The sequence below is a fragment of the Danaus plexippus genome, chromosome 28 (genome assembly GCF_018135715.1).
Source record: "Danaus plexippus chromosome 28, MEX_DaPlex, whole genome shotgun sequence".
In the NCBI taxonomy this organism is placed as follows: domain Eukaryota; kingdom Metazoa; phylum Arthropoda; class Insecta; order Lepidoptera; family Nymphalidae; genus Danaus; species Danaus plexippus.
The window spans coordinates 1,193,654-1,208,751 of NC_083556.1; the positions used below are offsets into that span (position 1 = coordinate 1,193,654).

General features: G+C 30.4%; 1 protein-coding gene across 1 annotated transcript; it reads left to right on the plus strand.

Annotated features, from left to right (window-relative positions):
* The first annotated feature begins 12,147 nt into the window (after nt 1–12,147).
* LOC116776129 (uncharacterized) lies at nt 12,148–15,055 on the plus strand. Its single transcript, XM_061525322.1, has 4 exons — nt 12,148–12,254; nt 13,517–13,639; nt 14,161–14,271; nt 14,357–15,055. The coding sequence occupies exons 1-4, from the start codon at nt 12,171–12,173 to the stop codon at nt 14,444–14,446; spliced, it is 408 nt and encodes a 135-aa protein (XP_061381306.1). The 5' UTR covers nt 12,148–12,170; the 3' UTR covers nt 14,447–15,055.
* The last annotated feature ends 43 nt before the right edge of the window (nt 15,056–15,098 follow it).

The window sequence follows — 15,098 nt, forward strand, 5'->3', positions numbered from 1 at the left end:
AAATAATACACTCAAAATTCATTAATTGGATCATTATTTTATATCTGTTGTCATTTATTTCAGAGCATAGACAATCTTAGTCCTAAGATTTAACTAAAAAGGTCCAGTGCTGCCATCTAGTTGAACTTAATTTATAATGCTTATAGGTCAGGGATTATTAGCAGTACATTTATTATATATATATATATATATATATATATATATATTTGACTGTATAAAACCGTATGTATGTTTATTAATTGCATGTATCTCTGTAATTTTTTTTTATATATCAGGAAATATAATTAAATATCAATGTGAACCGATCATACTACACGTTAGAGGAACAATTACGTTACATCAGAGCGGGCGTTTTGATACTGACCACTAAATAAACAACTATATACAACTACAAAACAACTGGTTACAAATAATATATAGATTTCAATCTAAATAATGTATTTTACTTACCCTAGGGTTTCTGGTAGAGATCTCTTTTAAGAGATAAGTTATCTTTTGTGCATCACTTTTCTTTTGTAATTAATTTTGTAACTATTTCTACTCTTGCTACATAAATAAATAAATAAATAGTAGGAACTTTAAGTACTATACCACAGATATATATACATGTAGGTGCTTCTGAATAAACACACCAAGTAAGGACTCGTAAGTACCCTCAATCAAGTAAGCTACAAATACTTTAGTTTTGATGATTTAAAACCGTCGAACTATCAGTTTGTAGGTATGAAACAACTAATAAGGGTATTATAAAATTTAAAAAAACCTTTACCTAACCCGTTAGGATTTAAACCACAAATTTGAAAAGGATTTTTTTTCATATCTCAATATATATATATATATATATATCTTCGATATTGTTCAAAGGTAACGGCAATAGTACGTTTAAAATGGATGAATCAGAGCAATTTAAGCCGGCTGAAGCCACTATGAAGAGCTGGTAATGACCTTGAAAACGTGTCTTCAAAGTAACATAAGTCGCCAGCTCGCCCTGGATGGAGGACGAGGGCAGTTCCGTGTGCACCCAGGGGATACGATTACAAGGAAAGACCCTGGAAAGTTCAAAACAATATATACACATAACACTCTTTCATCTGCTTATTCTTAAAGAATTAATTTTGATATGTAGGTACCAATTAACATACTTTATTCCGCCTTTAACACAAAATGAGATGTTTTTTTAATTAAACATGCAATGGAAACACGTAATTTAGAATTCAACTTAATAAATATAAAAAACTTCTTTAATTCATTTACATGAGATTAAATGAATTTGGATCCAAACTATTTTATCTCAGACATGTGAATCATTTAAATGATGGTTATTAGTTATAAAAACTATAGTAATTTAATTTTTTTTATGCCAAATAAAATTATATCATAGTAATGAGATCTAAGATTTCCGCGAGTTTTATTCATTTAAATGAAACCAGTATTAGTCGGATATACTACGCGGATTTTATTATTTTACGAGACACATCGTCTGCCCGTGATCACGGTTGCTGCAAAGTAACCGAAACGTCGGGATTATGTAGTTTTTAAATAATAAAATCCGCGTAGTATATCCGAATAATACTAGTTTCATTTATATCATAGTACTTTTTGCCAACATTTAGCTTCGAAATAATGCTCAAACCGGAGAGTACAGTGTGTAAAACAATATCACATATGTATGTTATCTATCAATCAGCGACATCTATTGTGTGTCGCGCGACATTAAAACTATACAACTGTTCCGTTTGACCCTGTGGTAAGTACTAGGAATTCCGGAATAAAATACATTATATGTGTTAACCTGAAAAAAGTTTTATCAAAATCAGTTTAGTGGTTTTTGCCTGAAGCGTCAAACATGCATGCGTTCTCACGACCTTCGCATTGATAATATTATTAGCTTTTCCTCTAATATAAATCCAATTTTATTTATCTTATAAAACCGAACCTAACTTGCTACACTGTATTTGTCTTAACACCCGTAAGCTATGGGATACATTGTAAAAATTAAAAATCTACTTAGGTACTAGTGTTCAAAGATATCTTCATGTTTCACCAAAATGATTTTCATTCTACTGAATCGATTTTGATAGAGTTCTGCGTAAATAATGTGAAATATAATAATGAAAATACCTAATGAGATCTAAGATTTTCGCGAGTTTTATTCATTTAAATGAAACTAGTATTTTTCGGATATACTACGAGTGATTTATTTTTGTTAAAAGACTGATGTGCCTCGTCTAACCGTGATCACGGTTGCTGAAAAGTAACCGAAACGTCGGGAGTATTTATTTTTTTACAAAAACAAATCACGAGTAGTTTATCCGAAAAATACTAGTTTAATTTAAATGAAAATACCTTTCCAGGAAATACATTTCGATGGATTTTCCCTACAAGATTTAAAGACAAACGCAGCCTTATAATACAGATACAATACAAATGCGAATAAAAATAATATTAAGACAATAATTTAAAGAAGTAATTGTTGTATGCGTAATATTCAACAATAAATAGTGCTTGTTCCTAAAAGTGTAAGTAACACCGTGGGAGAATTGTTTGATTAGTGTGGATGTGACTTGTTTTATATATACGAGTGCATTTTCAATGTAATGCTTATCGTCATCACAAAGCGATGGACCGATCACATTTTTTTTTACAAAATCTACTGGTTTCTGTATTCATACATAACAAACAAACATGTTTTGTTATTAGAAAATACATAAATTTATTTTCTACAAAGGATAAGATGATACTAATTAGTTACATTGAGATACTTTTTTAAATTTTTATCTATATAAAAAATTTTCAATTTGTTGTACTAAATTTAATAGATGATTTAATAAAGAAAATTTGATTTTAAATATATTTATTTAAATAAATATCTTCTGCACATATATATATGAGATAATAATTAAGGATAAGGGTAGGTCCATGTTATTCTCCGGCCGAGTATAAAACGTCTCGTCATACATCAAATGTTTTAGTTTAGTTTCAAACGCCTCAGTGTGATTGTCGGTATGTACAATGTTTGTTTTGCCATAATTAATATTTTTATATAACAAATAATATATAGAAGTGTTTATATATCGATAGTACATTTAAACCTAAACAACTGTCTTTGAAATTTGAGGTTTTATACTTATAACTTACGATTTACAATATAAAAGATACTATTATATAAAATTTTCGCTATAAAATACATGCATATATATGCAAATTACATTTCATGTGAAAATAGCATGCGGACTAACCAATCCTATTTCCCCCTTTCGTTCAGTAAGTGTAACTACGACTGAAATTCGACAGATAAAATGATTTAATAGTTACATTAAAATGATACGCGTTTGGACGGAAAGCCTTAAAAGGCTTTAATTCAGGAACCCCGTAAGACATTTGGATGTCATCGTTTTTTCACGAGAGATATCTCGTGTGATACTTGGCTATATATTCTTACAATCCATATTCTGTCAAACGGACTATGTTTGAGATGAAATTTAAAAAACTTAATGTGATGTAAGATTTTCGCGACTTTTATTCGTTTAAATGAAACCTTTTTTCTTTCGGATAAACAACGCGTGATTTATTTTTGTAAAAAACTACATACTCCCGACATCTCGTCTGCCCGTGATCACGGTTGCTGAAAAGTAACCGAAACGTCGGGAGTATGTAGTTTTTTACAAAAAAATAAATCACGCGTAGTTTATCCGAAAAATACTAGTTTCATTTAGAAAAGCTCGACACATTTTAATGCAACTTACTCTGATTTTAAGTACGTACAGAATATAAGGCAAATAAAAAAAGATTTTTTTAACAGTTTCATTGTAAAAATACAAAGTTATTATCTTGACACTACATTTATATTTGTTTATTGATAGCACAATTTAAGCGAGCAGAGCTGTGGGTTATAACTTGTATGTAAGCTCTCTTATACTAAACGAATTTAGAACAACAATGTTTTAATTAACGGAGTTATAATAAGCAAATCTGTTGCCTTATATTTTTACATTATTCTTTTCGGTATGTGTCACGCAGTAAATATTTTTATTGAGGTCTTATCATCTCAAAGAAAGTAAAGTCACACATATTAAAGTTATGAAAAATAGTCTTAAAAAAAAATTATAATTATCATATAAATATTTTTGTTTATATTTGATTCACAGAAATCGTTTTCGAACAAAAAATTCGTCTGTCGACGTTTTTTAAAGTATTTTTTTTAAGTTTTCCCAACTACCCAATTCTTAAACAATTTCCGTTTATGTCCTTGATTACTTTCAAAATTGTATAAAATTCCTTTAAAGGTGATTCCTAGTTTGGAATTGACATCATAGTTGTACTAGTATTTAAACGAAGATTTTAAAAGACGTTGAACCTAGTAATGATTAAAAATATATATATATATATATATACATATATATATATATATATTTTTTCCCAATGTTATAACATTTTTGTTTCGGGTACAATTTCGTTTTATCTTTTGTACAACTTCTATTCTTATCTTTTGTACAATTTCTTCTTATTTGTACATCTAACAAACCAATAGTGTAATAATATTCTTGTTCCTACTGTATATTATGATACACATGCCCCCATTAAAACCTCAACCTCTTTATCAGTAAAGGTAATTACGACAGACCATATTATTTCGCGGTTGTCGTATTTCCTAACTTAAACAAAATGTTTCCTAGTATTCGATTAAGATCACAGCATCTTTGGAGCGCGCGTCTTAAGATAAGATGCTGTAATCATCTGACTTTATACAGAACTAGTGAAATTTGAATCGAATATTTGATTTTATTTAAAAAAAAAATGGATAGTTAGTTATCATTAGTTTTTAAAATAAACATATTATATGATTTGTTGTTGGAAATGAAATATATAAATGGAAATGGCACTTATTAAAGACTAGTTTTTGCCCGCAACTTCGTCCGCGTTTCAGAATAAGAATTGTATAGCTGACCGGGCGAATTGTGTTCCGCTTTAGAGACAGCGAAATAAACACATTTTGGATTTTGACAGTTTAGGTATAATTAATTTTAATAATTTTTTCTTCTTCGTTCGAACGGGATGACAAGTATCTAATGTCAGTCTCCTGGTTCTAAACTGCCTCCTGCCTCCACCTGCTTTGTATATATATATACTAATAATAATGTAACTTGAAAATATTTTTCACATAATTTTCAAATTTAATTGACATCGGTTGTTAAAACGATTTATCTTGACATATTTTTAACGTAATTAATTATAAAAAGATTTTTATATTATTGGATATTTAATAAAAATCTATTAATTATTTATTAGAATATTTATCTTACACTGACTAAAACCTCTTTCCATTTAAACACTCCATACATTTTCTCTGCGCGTAATTCTGAATTTTACACGGAAGAACACTGAACAACCAGACACTATATTAACATATAAAAAGCAAGATTTTGATAAATACCCTATTAGAATGATTTTATTTACAAAAGCAATAGTTACTATGTTATTATATTAACAATGTTAGTGATTTCACATCTCGCCTGCCCGTGATCACGGTTGCTGAAAAGTAACCGAAACGTAAAAGTAACGAATATAAAGCACGCGTGGTAGGTATATCCGAAAAATATTAGTTTCATTTAAATTAATGCTAGTGATGTTTCTGTACGGAAATTTATAGGATTTTTTTTGTCCTAATAAAGTACCTATACAATACTTTATTTAATTTACAATCTACCCTATTGACTAATAACTAAATAAATTTGACCTTAATTACTACAAAATACACTTAAATAAGTTTTATTTTATTCTTTATTGAATATGTATAATTTTATTTAATTATTGTGATATAGTTTTTTTTTTAATTTATTTTTATTTACATAAACATTGACTATTATATATATATATATATATATATATAGAATTTTTTTTTATTAAAATTGTTTGATGTGATTCTGGAAACAAAGACATGACATAGCTCTTACACTACAGAATATTTATATTGTAGTGCCCTGTATCATGTCCCGTTATAAAATATTTGTGCCTCTTTCAAACAGGAATCTCGGTACAGTTAATTTTAAATGTAACACTTCTTCGGTATTTATTTACGTATATGTAATTTTAATGTTAAAAAAATATTCAAATTATAATAGGAATTATTACTGTCAAAACTATAACAAATAAAAGTTTTCTAACGGTCATGACATATTCATTATAGGTAAAATGGATATTTTTTTAAATACTATATAAAATACGAAGAAGTAGTAAAAAAAGTAATTTATATATATTACAAAATAGTATATTATAGCGGTGTGGAAATAAGCATTGTTGAATTTCTCACGACATTTGATGTCTGACGGGCGGCCATCTTTTCTCAAATGTCATCCATCATTTAAACTAATTGCAGTTATTACTGAGTTTTAATTAAATGTCTAAAGAATTTCGTTGTAATTAACGGCACAGCCAGATCTGAGGTTGGTATTTGGAATTGCGAGCAAGATTTTGAAAAATAATATACAAAATTTATAACAACTTCTTAAACGCTTCAAAATTAAAAATGGCGGAAGCCAAATTTGGCTAAACATTCATGTTTATCGATGATTAATAGTGTTAACAGTTACGGTACTCGTTGAAAGATAATAGTTTAATTTTAAAATAATCATAATTAATTTAAATTATTTATATTATCTGTGGAGGTCCATCTAGGTACACTATAAGCTGCATATTTGGAAATAAACTGCATCATGGACTCTGTCTATATGTTATTCCACGTGTTGCTACGTGGAAACAGAGTAACTACGCCATTAATTCTATTCAATCTAGCCTTGTTCACACCCAACTTGTAATTTGAGTTAGATAAACCAGGAACAATGTTCTCATCCTTATCACGAAGAAAGCGGAAGAATATCGCTTGGTCAGGATATGAGAGAGTCTACACAAAAGGATGGAAGCCAGCTATGAATCTGGTTTTCCGATGAGAAAAAGAAGACACGGGGATAAAAGCGTGAAATTTCTGCGGACCATCAATAGTCTATTCTGTAGAATACCAAGGGGATTGCTATTCTATGCATCGAAGCTGAATAGACTGGCTTTAACTAAGTTGTGGTCACCAATTAGTTTTTTAGCGCGTCTGCATTGACCCTGAAGCACTGATAAAATTTGATAGTGTCTGCCCAAAATGACAAAATCCACACACGACCCGACCCATGCTTTATATAGACAATATGTGTGACTTCTTTGTATTTAACTTAAATCTCAACTAAATGTTCCTACCAAAGTAATGGTTCGGGGATAACTCAATACCTTCTATTTGAGGAAGTCGGTAAGTCCACTAACACATTCTAAACGGCATAGGTCAAGTGGAATAGACGTATACAGCTGGTATAACAACCCTTGTATGTTGGTGAACTTGATGTCTCAAGATTATCATCTCCCCACTCAGAGATTGTCTGAAGTGTGACATCAACACGCTCTACCATGGTTCTTTGTCTAAGTCCAATTAATTCTAGCTTTCCGCAACTGGATTGATAGCGCTCTACAGCTGTTTTATCATCTGTGTTACCAAAAACACCTGGTTATACGAGGATTTTTAGTTTTAATTTAACACTACTCCAAGCTCTGGCAGACCTTGGAATGTGACTTATTTTATCTGGGTATATCGACATTCTTTGAAAAAAATTTCGTCTACGCCGATTCGGTTATGGAAAGTCAGTGCAAACTAAAAGTAATTTGATAAATTTAGAACCAATTTTAAGTCATCATTGAAGTCGTGGATGTGATTTTAATGTCTATTCCTTACACTACCACAATTTATCAAGCCACAGAACTAAACACGAACAAAGTTATCAACATCATAAAATAATTTAACTGAGGTTTTTGGGCCACCCATTTAATAACGATAGCAGAAGCTTACAACCGAGGTCATATTATCATTTCAAGGTCAAACCGTTATCACTAAATTAGGTACAATTCACTTGAGCCAACACGCTGCGCTAGTTATTTTATACCAACCACACTTTCTCCAATAACAAGTCTTGTCTTCCCAGTCCCATTCGTTAAATCGAAAGTCCTTTGGGCCCGTAAACAATATAATACTACTTGTGCCATGATTTAAATTATCCCAAATTTCCAATATTAGTTATTAGCTAATCATAGATAATTATAAAATTGTTTAGCGCAAGGTTTCCCAAATTAACTCAAGTGAATAGAAGAATATGTTCATTGAGGTCAAAAACAAATTCTCTGAGCTCTTGATCGGAAGTAAGCTGAGCTATTTGTCCAAGCAGCTAAATAACAACAGTATAGTCATTTTAAAGGTCTTTAGGATGTTCAATGTATATTCTACTAGCATCTCTTCTTTTCAACAAAATTTCATAGAAAGAGCCCAAAGCGCTGTATTTTAAAGCAATAAATTTTCCGCAACATAATCAAACAGTAATTAAGTAAACTATTGATAAATCACAAGCAAAAAGACAGACAAACGCGTGTGGAAGTGATAAAAAGTGTATTGCATTATTTGATATTTCCTACACGCGTGGGATATTGATTGGGACCGCATTGTTGGAGAGAACGGGAGAATCTGAATGAAAATCTTATATCGAAACTAATCACGTAATTTAAGAATATTACATAAATTATAAGGAATGCTATATAAGACTTTCGCTAGGATTAATTTAAACAAAACTAATATTTTCGGATTTACTACAGGTTTTTTAATATTTTAAACTACATACTACCGACGTTTCGGTAACTTTGCAGCCACCGTGATCACGGGATTCACGGGCGGACGAGATGAAAATGTCTGTCAGTTGGTCTTGTTATTTTAATTGTAAGAATTGAGAGGCCATGAGGGAGGGGAATATCGAAAAAATATTATAAAAAAACGACATATATACCGTGCCACATTATAAAAAACGGTAATTTTTTTTTGTTAAATTCCATGTTTGCAACGATAAACTTTGTACATTTATTTATTATGAACAAAAAATCCTATTAATTGTCAAAAAAACTATAACATATCACGCACGAATTGGGAGCTATGAAGAAGCCATCAATGTCAAAAAAAGCCAACGAACATATATATATATATATATAGATATGCGCGTTTTAACTTATAAATACCTATAACTATTTGGTTTAGATATTCTAACTGATATTAAATTAAATTGATAATTAAAGAAATCTTTAAACTTACCATAAGTTTTCAAAATTAAACTCAACACAGCCAGTTCAGAGTATCTCGTTGATATCTACTCCTGAAAGTATCATCATCATTTAGCCACTCTTGGTCCACTGCTGGACATAGGCCTCTCCAAATTCGCGCCACAATACCCGGTCCTCCGCCTTCCGCATCCAGTTTCTCCAGCCACCTTTTTCAGTATGAACTTAGGTGATAAATAATAAACTCTTTATATTTACTCTGACGATAAAAACATCTCAGTAAGCGAACTCTATGTTAAATCTGTTTTAATTGTCCTAACTTATATCTTATCTTATCAGAAGGATCGATTGTGTAACTTTGGGTTGTAATAAAAAAAAATTATATTGTGAAAACGACAGGCACCTCATAACATCGAGGCTAAATATGTTAGATCTTGTGCCAATTACATTGATACATTGTTGACAAGTTTTTCTGACCCTCTATTATCCTATATATATATGTATTATCACCAAACCAAAGACTACAAGTCATGGCACCCAGGCAATGTCTATTATTAAAATACAACTCAATCATCGAAATACATTAAGTGGTTGTAAACTGTAATATAAAAATAGTATAGAAAAAAAATCTGTAAAAAAAATACCTAATTTATTATATTATGAACAATAAAACTATATATATTCTTTGTTATTACCTGTTTTGGCATTGCACGTATGTTAACAAGCAAATCAGCGCGTACACTCATGTAGATTTAACTATGGGAATGATAAAAAATATCTAAAAAATATCAATGAAAGTTCATGAAATACAACACAATACATTTTTATTTCCATATATGTATAATAATATTTAAATAAAAATAATATTTTTTTATATATAAGTCATAATAGACTAAAACACAGTTTTAATAGAATCGGTTTATATTATTTACGGGACCAACATAAATAAATCAAAAGGCAAATATTTGTTAAAAACCTGTTAATTCTAGAACGTTAAACTACCCACCTTTTTTACGATCTACAAATGTATCGTCTTATTTTTGGCATTAAGGGAACTATTTACTAGCCCCTAGCTTTTGACTGTATCGATCGGGATAAAACTAAAAAATGTCGTTGACAAATAAGAATGTTGTGATGCTTATCACACATAACAACATCTATAAAAATATGTTATTTCATATATAATTGAACATATGTATCTTAGTAGAAGTTTGCTGCAAACACTTACAGTATTGGTGTTAAAAACTTTCAAACCGTCGGTTTTCTATTGACCACTTAAATATTAAGAACAGAAGTTTTTTAGACCAAGAAAGTTGGAAATATTTTAAGCCTATATATTGCAAAAATATCATCAGTTTAAATATACTTTTGCCAAAAAAAAAAAAGAAAAAAATAACATCTTTCCTAAAAACGCTTTTACTATGAAAGCGACTAAATTGTCACAGCTAGTTCAGCATTGCAAAAGACATGATAAACAGATTGTACGCAAACATGTGAATTCATAATTGCATATGGCCGCGAGAATAATAATTTAACAATTTTTAACCTAATTACCATAAAAAAGAGGTTAATTGCTACCATTGTTGGAAGATGCTATCAATTTCGCACGGTGTTTGTAATTTTTAACTGTAACGGTCATGTTAAGTTAGGATTCAACGCGAACAGAGAAAAGACTGGCGCTAATGCCTTATTGAATTGAATATTTTTACGTAATAAATAAATTTAACAGTTTACTATCGAGACACAACAACTTCGACTATTTTGTAAGACCAATATCTATTTTTTCTAATTTTTCATCAAAATATGGCCCTAAACCTACACCTGGGTCGCAAGTCCAAGCACTGTTGAAGCTCCTCTCCCTGCAACGATTGACCCGGCACCCGCACGGTGAATCCATGGAATGATAAGAGGTTTCGTCTCAGCTCGATCAGAATTTTTCCACTAACATATAGTTTTTATTCAAAGCTATAAGCTATAATCAATTTAATCAACAATATCTTATTATATGTGCACGATGTCATTTTTTTATAAATTTTGCAAAGAGTCCATCCGATGTTTGATGATGTAAAAAATCTATCAGCATTTTCTACATGCACGCAACTTAGACCTTATTTTGGATAACCAAAAAGTTTACATATTTCACGTATAAAAAAATTTTTTTTTTTTAATTTTAGTGGAAACATTCTCGATTCGTCACATCCACAGCCAAACGACGAGTCAAAGTCGATATTCTCTTCATTATTTCAAGAAAATCCTCAACAACACGCCCAGTCACTTCAACTTTACCTCGTAATTTTCATGGGACATAAAAAAATCACATTTCGTAACACCGGTTACTCGGTTCTAGACAAATTGACAGACACAATATCTCATTGTGATTATATCTCATTGCGTATAATTCTTTAAAAACTATAATTACAAGGCATATGTAATTCTGTCATTGAATTTCTGACCTAATGTGTGAATAACTAAATTTCGTTGTGCGAAATAATATCATTAACGTAATGTAATGTTCCATTGAAATAAATAAACATCAATAGATTTAACGAGATCAACCTTTTTGTGGGCAGCCTCATTTAACTTACGATTTTCTTTGCTTACTCCAATCTATCAAGGTGATACTACCCAAACATTAATCAATATTACAACAACACTTAAACAAAATGTTGTCAGTGTTGTTTTATTATACTTTTAGCATTTAGTTAATATATATATATATATATATATATATATGTTAGGAGGGTTTTGTACACATTTAGTGTGTTGCTAACCTTCGAAAAGTCCTCGTCAACTTATCGTCGCCATTTTAATTCGTGCAACCATCACTAGCTGTTCTAATCGTACCCGACCTGAGTATTAACATCAAATAATGATCAAATCAACAAATTATAATTTAATACTTTCCAATATTTTATTTACTTATTTTTAACTCAAACTATTTGAGTTTCTTGAGCTGATTTTCAATAGGCGTATAAAAATATATAATTAATTTACTTGTTTTATTCAATGTATATTTACCTTGTTACAGATATTTCAGAGCGATGACAGAATCAAGGACATGTATAAGGTTTTGCTGTGCGGGGATTATAGCTGTTTTGTTTTACATCATCGACAATTCAATGGCTGTGAGTATATACATATGTACTTGCCACTTTTGACACTATTTCAGCCTTCATTGATTAATAAAGTAAGCAGTTTTTAATTGACAAGTCATTAGAGTAAAAAGAAAGTTATTGTGCGTGGAGCCCCTCCAAGAAGAAGTGATACTCCGTTGATAATGTTGAAACGAAAACAGGAAAGGGCGGAAATTGATTTTTAAGGAGATCTAGTGTGTCTTTAAGGCACACTTTATTATTATTACTTATAAGACACAATTGATTGCCCGCATTTCCTCTCGCTTTGTCTCTTTTTATCCCACCCCAGGAGCCTTAAACTTTTAACGCAACGTTTTTAGAAGTCGCATGACGAGTTTAACTTCAATTCAAGTTAAGCAACGCCTAATGTAATTGACATATCTCTTTTACGTCTATTTTATGTTGCTATAATTAATTTCACAGGCGTTTTACATTAAAGTTAATAAGGTTTATTTGAAATTTTAAAACAACTATTATCAACCGATTTCATTAAGATTTTATGAATTTCATATTATAAGAACCCCCTGAAATATGAAACCACAGCTCGTGACTCGACATCAAACGTTTCCTTGTGTTACGTATATATCATTGACTTTTTATTGACAAGTAATCTGTTGTAATGACAACATTTATATTCATTATATGGTATTATCTCTTTTTAATTGTGTTTTAATTGTAGTATTTACTTTGTTAAGTTTTAATTGGAACTATTCTTATGGGAATCGCATCTGTATGATAATTTCAACAAACTTTTCATGGCTGAACCTGAATTGAATTATTGCTTAATTTAAATAAGCATGAAATGATCGAAAATATTTTTTTGTTTTTTTTTTTTTTTAATTCTTTTTTTAATGTTCCAATTTCCATTTTTAAACATACTCTATAGTAAAAGCAGCTGAGCCCGCGACGTGACGTGTGAATATCTTTTTATCGTGAAAGTTCAATCAAAATTGTTCCAACCGTTTCAGAGATGGAGCAAACTGCCGACAGGAACGAAATTCAAAATAATCGTCATTTAATTGGCCCATGTTATGTGTAAACAAACACGAAATTTTATACAAACGATTATATTTATATTAAAGACAGATATTCTTTTTACATTTTGGAAACATAGACACCAAAAAAATGTAATATAATCAAATCATTAAAAATGTTCCTTTAAATAAATAAATAGAATATTTTATTTTCTAGAACATTCTATATACTTCTTCAACACAACAAAATGTAATTATTCTTAAAACTTTAACCACCAGTCTCTAGACGGATACATCCCCGGCGAAGATTATCCAGCATACGAGGAGGTTCCGCAGGGCCTGTCTTTCACCTGCGACGACAAAATACCTGGTTACTACGCTGACACGGAGACGATGTGCCAGGTACATGTGCTCAACTACTGGACAGCTGTAGTCATAACAGCTGGTTCTTCTGGTTCGCTGAAATATGTTTTATAAAAGATTTTAGCGGAATATTCCTGGCTTTTAGCGCCAGTGAACCCGAGTCTTCCTTAGAAGTTGTTATTTATGACTTTTACAACAAATTTAATCAGTGTTTGTCCATTAGTGACAACATATCTGTCTGCTCAATGTCCAACAAGCAATATAAACACCACTCCCCATTCACTTGCATTATAATTGAATTAAATTAAAACTGTTTTATATAACACATGAGTTAATGTTATTGTTCCATCAACTTTTTGTCAAGTCAAATACTTGTTCGGGTCGTATACCTGTGTACTAAGGAATCTTTCGTGTTGAAATCTATGAAGAAATTGTAAAATTTATTGTTCAGTAACTTTTATTGGATGATGTTGATTTGTTGGTCTTCCAAACTCCTCATATCTGGAACGGAATGGAATGCTTGGTATATTGGTGTTAATTGTCTCCTACTTTTCCGTCAGGTCTGGCACTGGTGTGTACCCAGCATCGGTGGTAATCTCAAGTATTCCTTCATCTGTGCTCCGGGAACTGTGTTCAATCAGCAGAGCAGAGTTTGTGATTGGTTCTTCAAGGTAATTTTCGCTTGTATTAATTTTATATATATATATATATATCGCAAGTGGTTATTGTTTGTTTACGACAATGATCTTGTTCTAGGTCGATTGTCCCAGCTCACCAGCATTTTACGCAATCAATGAAGACTTATACAAAGATGAAGCTGGCAACTACGTAGCGGGGAAGAAGTAAATAAGAGAAATGTTTAATCTAAGTTTTATGAAAGACGTAGGCCTTAAATTCATGAAAAATCAAAAAAATACAATGTATTTGTTTTCACAGTCAAATATCCTTGTCAAAATCAAGAGTAACTTATTAACATACAAATTCATAAAGCAAAAAACCTTGAATGCGAAATTGCTCTTTAAATAAATCAGGCGTTATTTATAAAAATTAACTTGTATATTTTAGTAACTGTATACAAGTAATGAACGCGAAAACTACAATATGAAAATATTTCAGATATTAAAAATAAAAGAATACACAAGGAAATTGATGATGGGACGTGTATTGATGATGTTTTAAACTTCCGCTTCACATCCGAATTATAATAGACCTGTTTAATTTTTTTCTCAGTACATTTCTTTATTATATAAAAAAAATTGTTGTGATAATGTATTTACTATATACAAAACAAAAGAGGTTAAACAATGCCGTAATAAAATACACTTTGAACGCCATATTTCTTGCCATAAGAAATAGTTATTGTCTTAATGTCTAAACCACGTGATATTTGAGTTACCATTGTGGACATGAATGTAGTTTTTATATTTTTTTTTTTATAAATATTATTTCGTACTGTGTTGCCTTTTTACTTAACAATATTTGTATAAACCCTCTAACT

Coding starts and splice junctions, on each gene's coding strand:
- LOC116776129 (XM_061525322.1), top strand. CDS start 12,171: ATGACAGAATCAAGGACATGTATAAGGTTTTGCTGTGCGGGGATTATA. Junction 12,255..13,516: donor TCATCGACAATTCAATGGCT/GTGAGTATATAC, acceptor TTTAACCACCAG/TCTCTAGACGGATACATCCC. Junction 13,640..14,160: donor ACACGGAGACGATGTGCCAG/GTACATGTGCTC, acceptor CTTTTCCGTCAG/GTCTGGCACTGGTGTGTACC.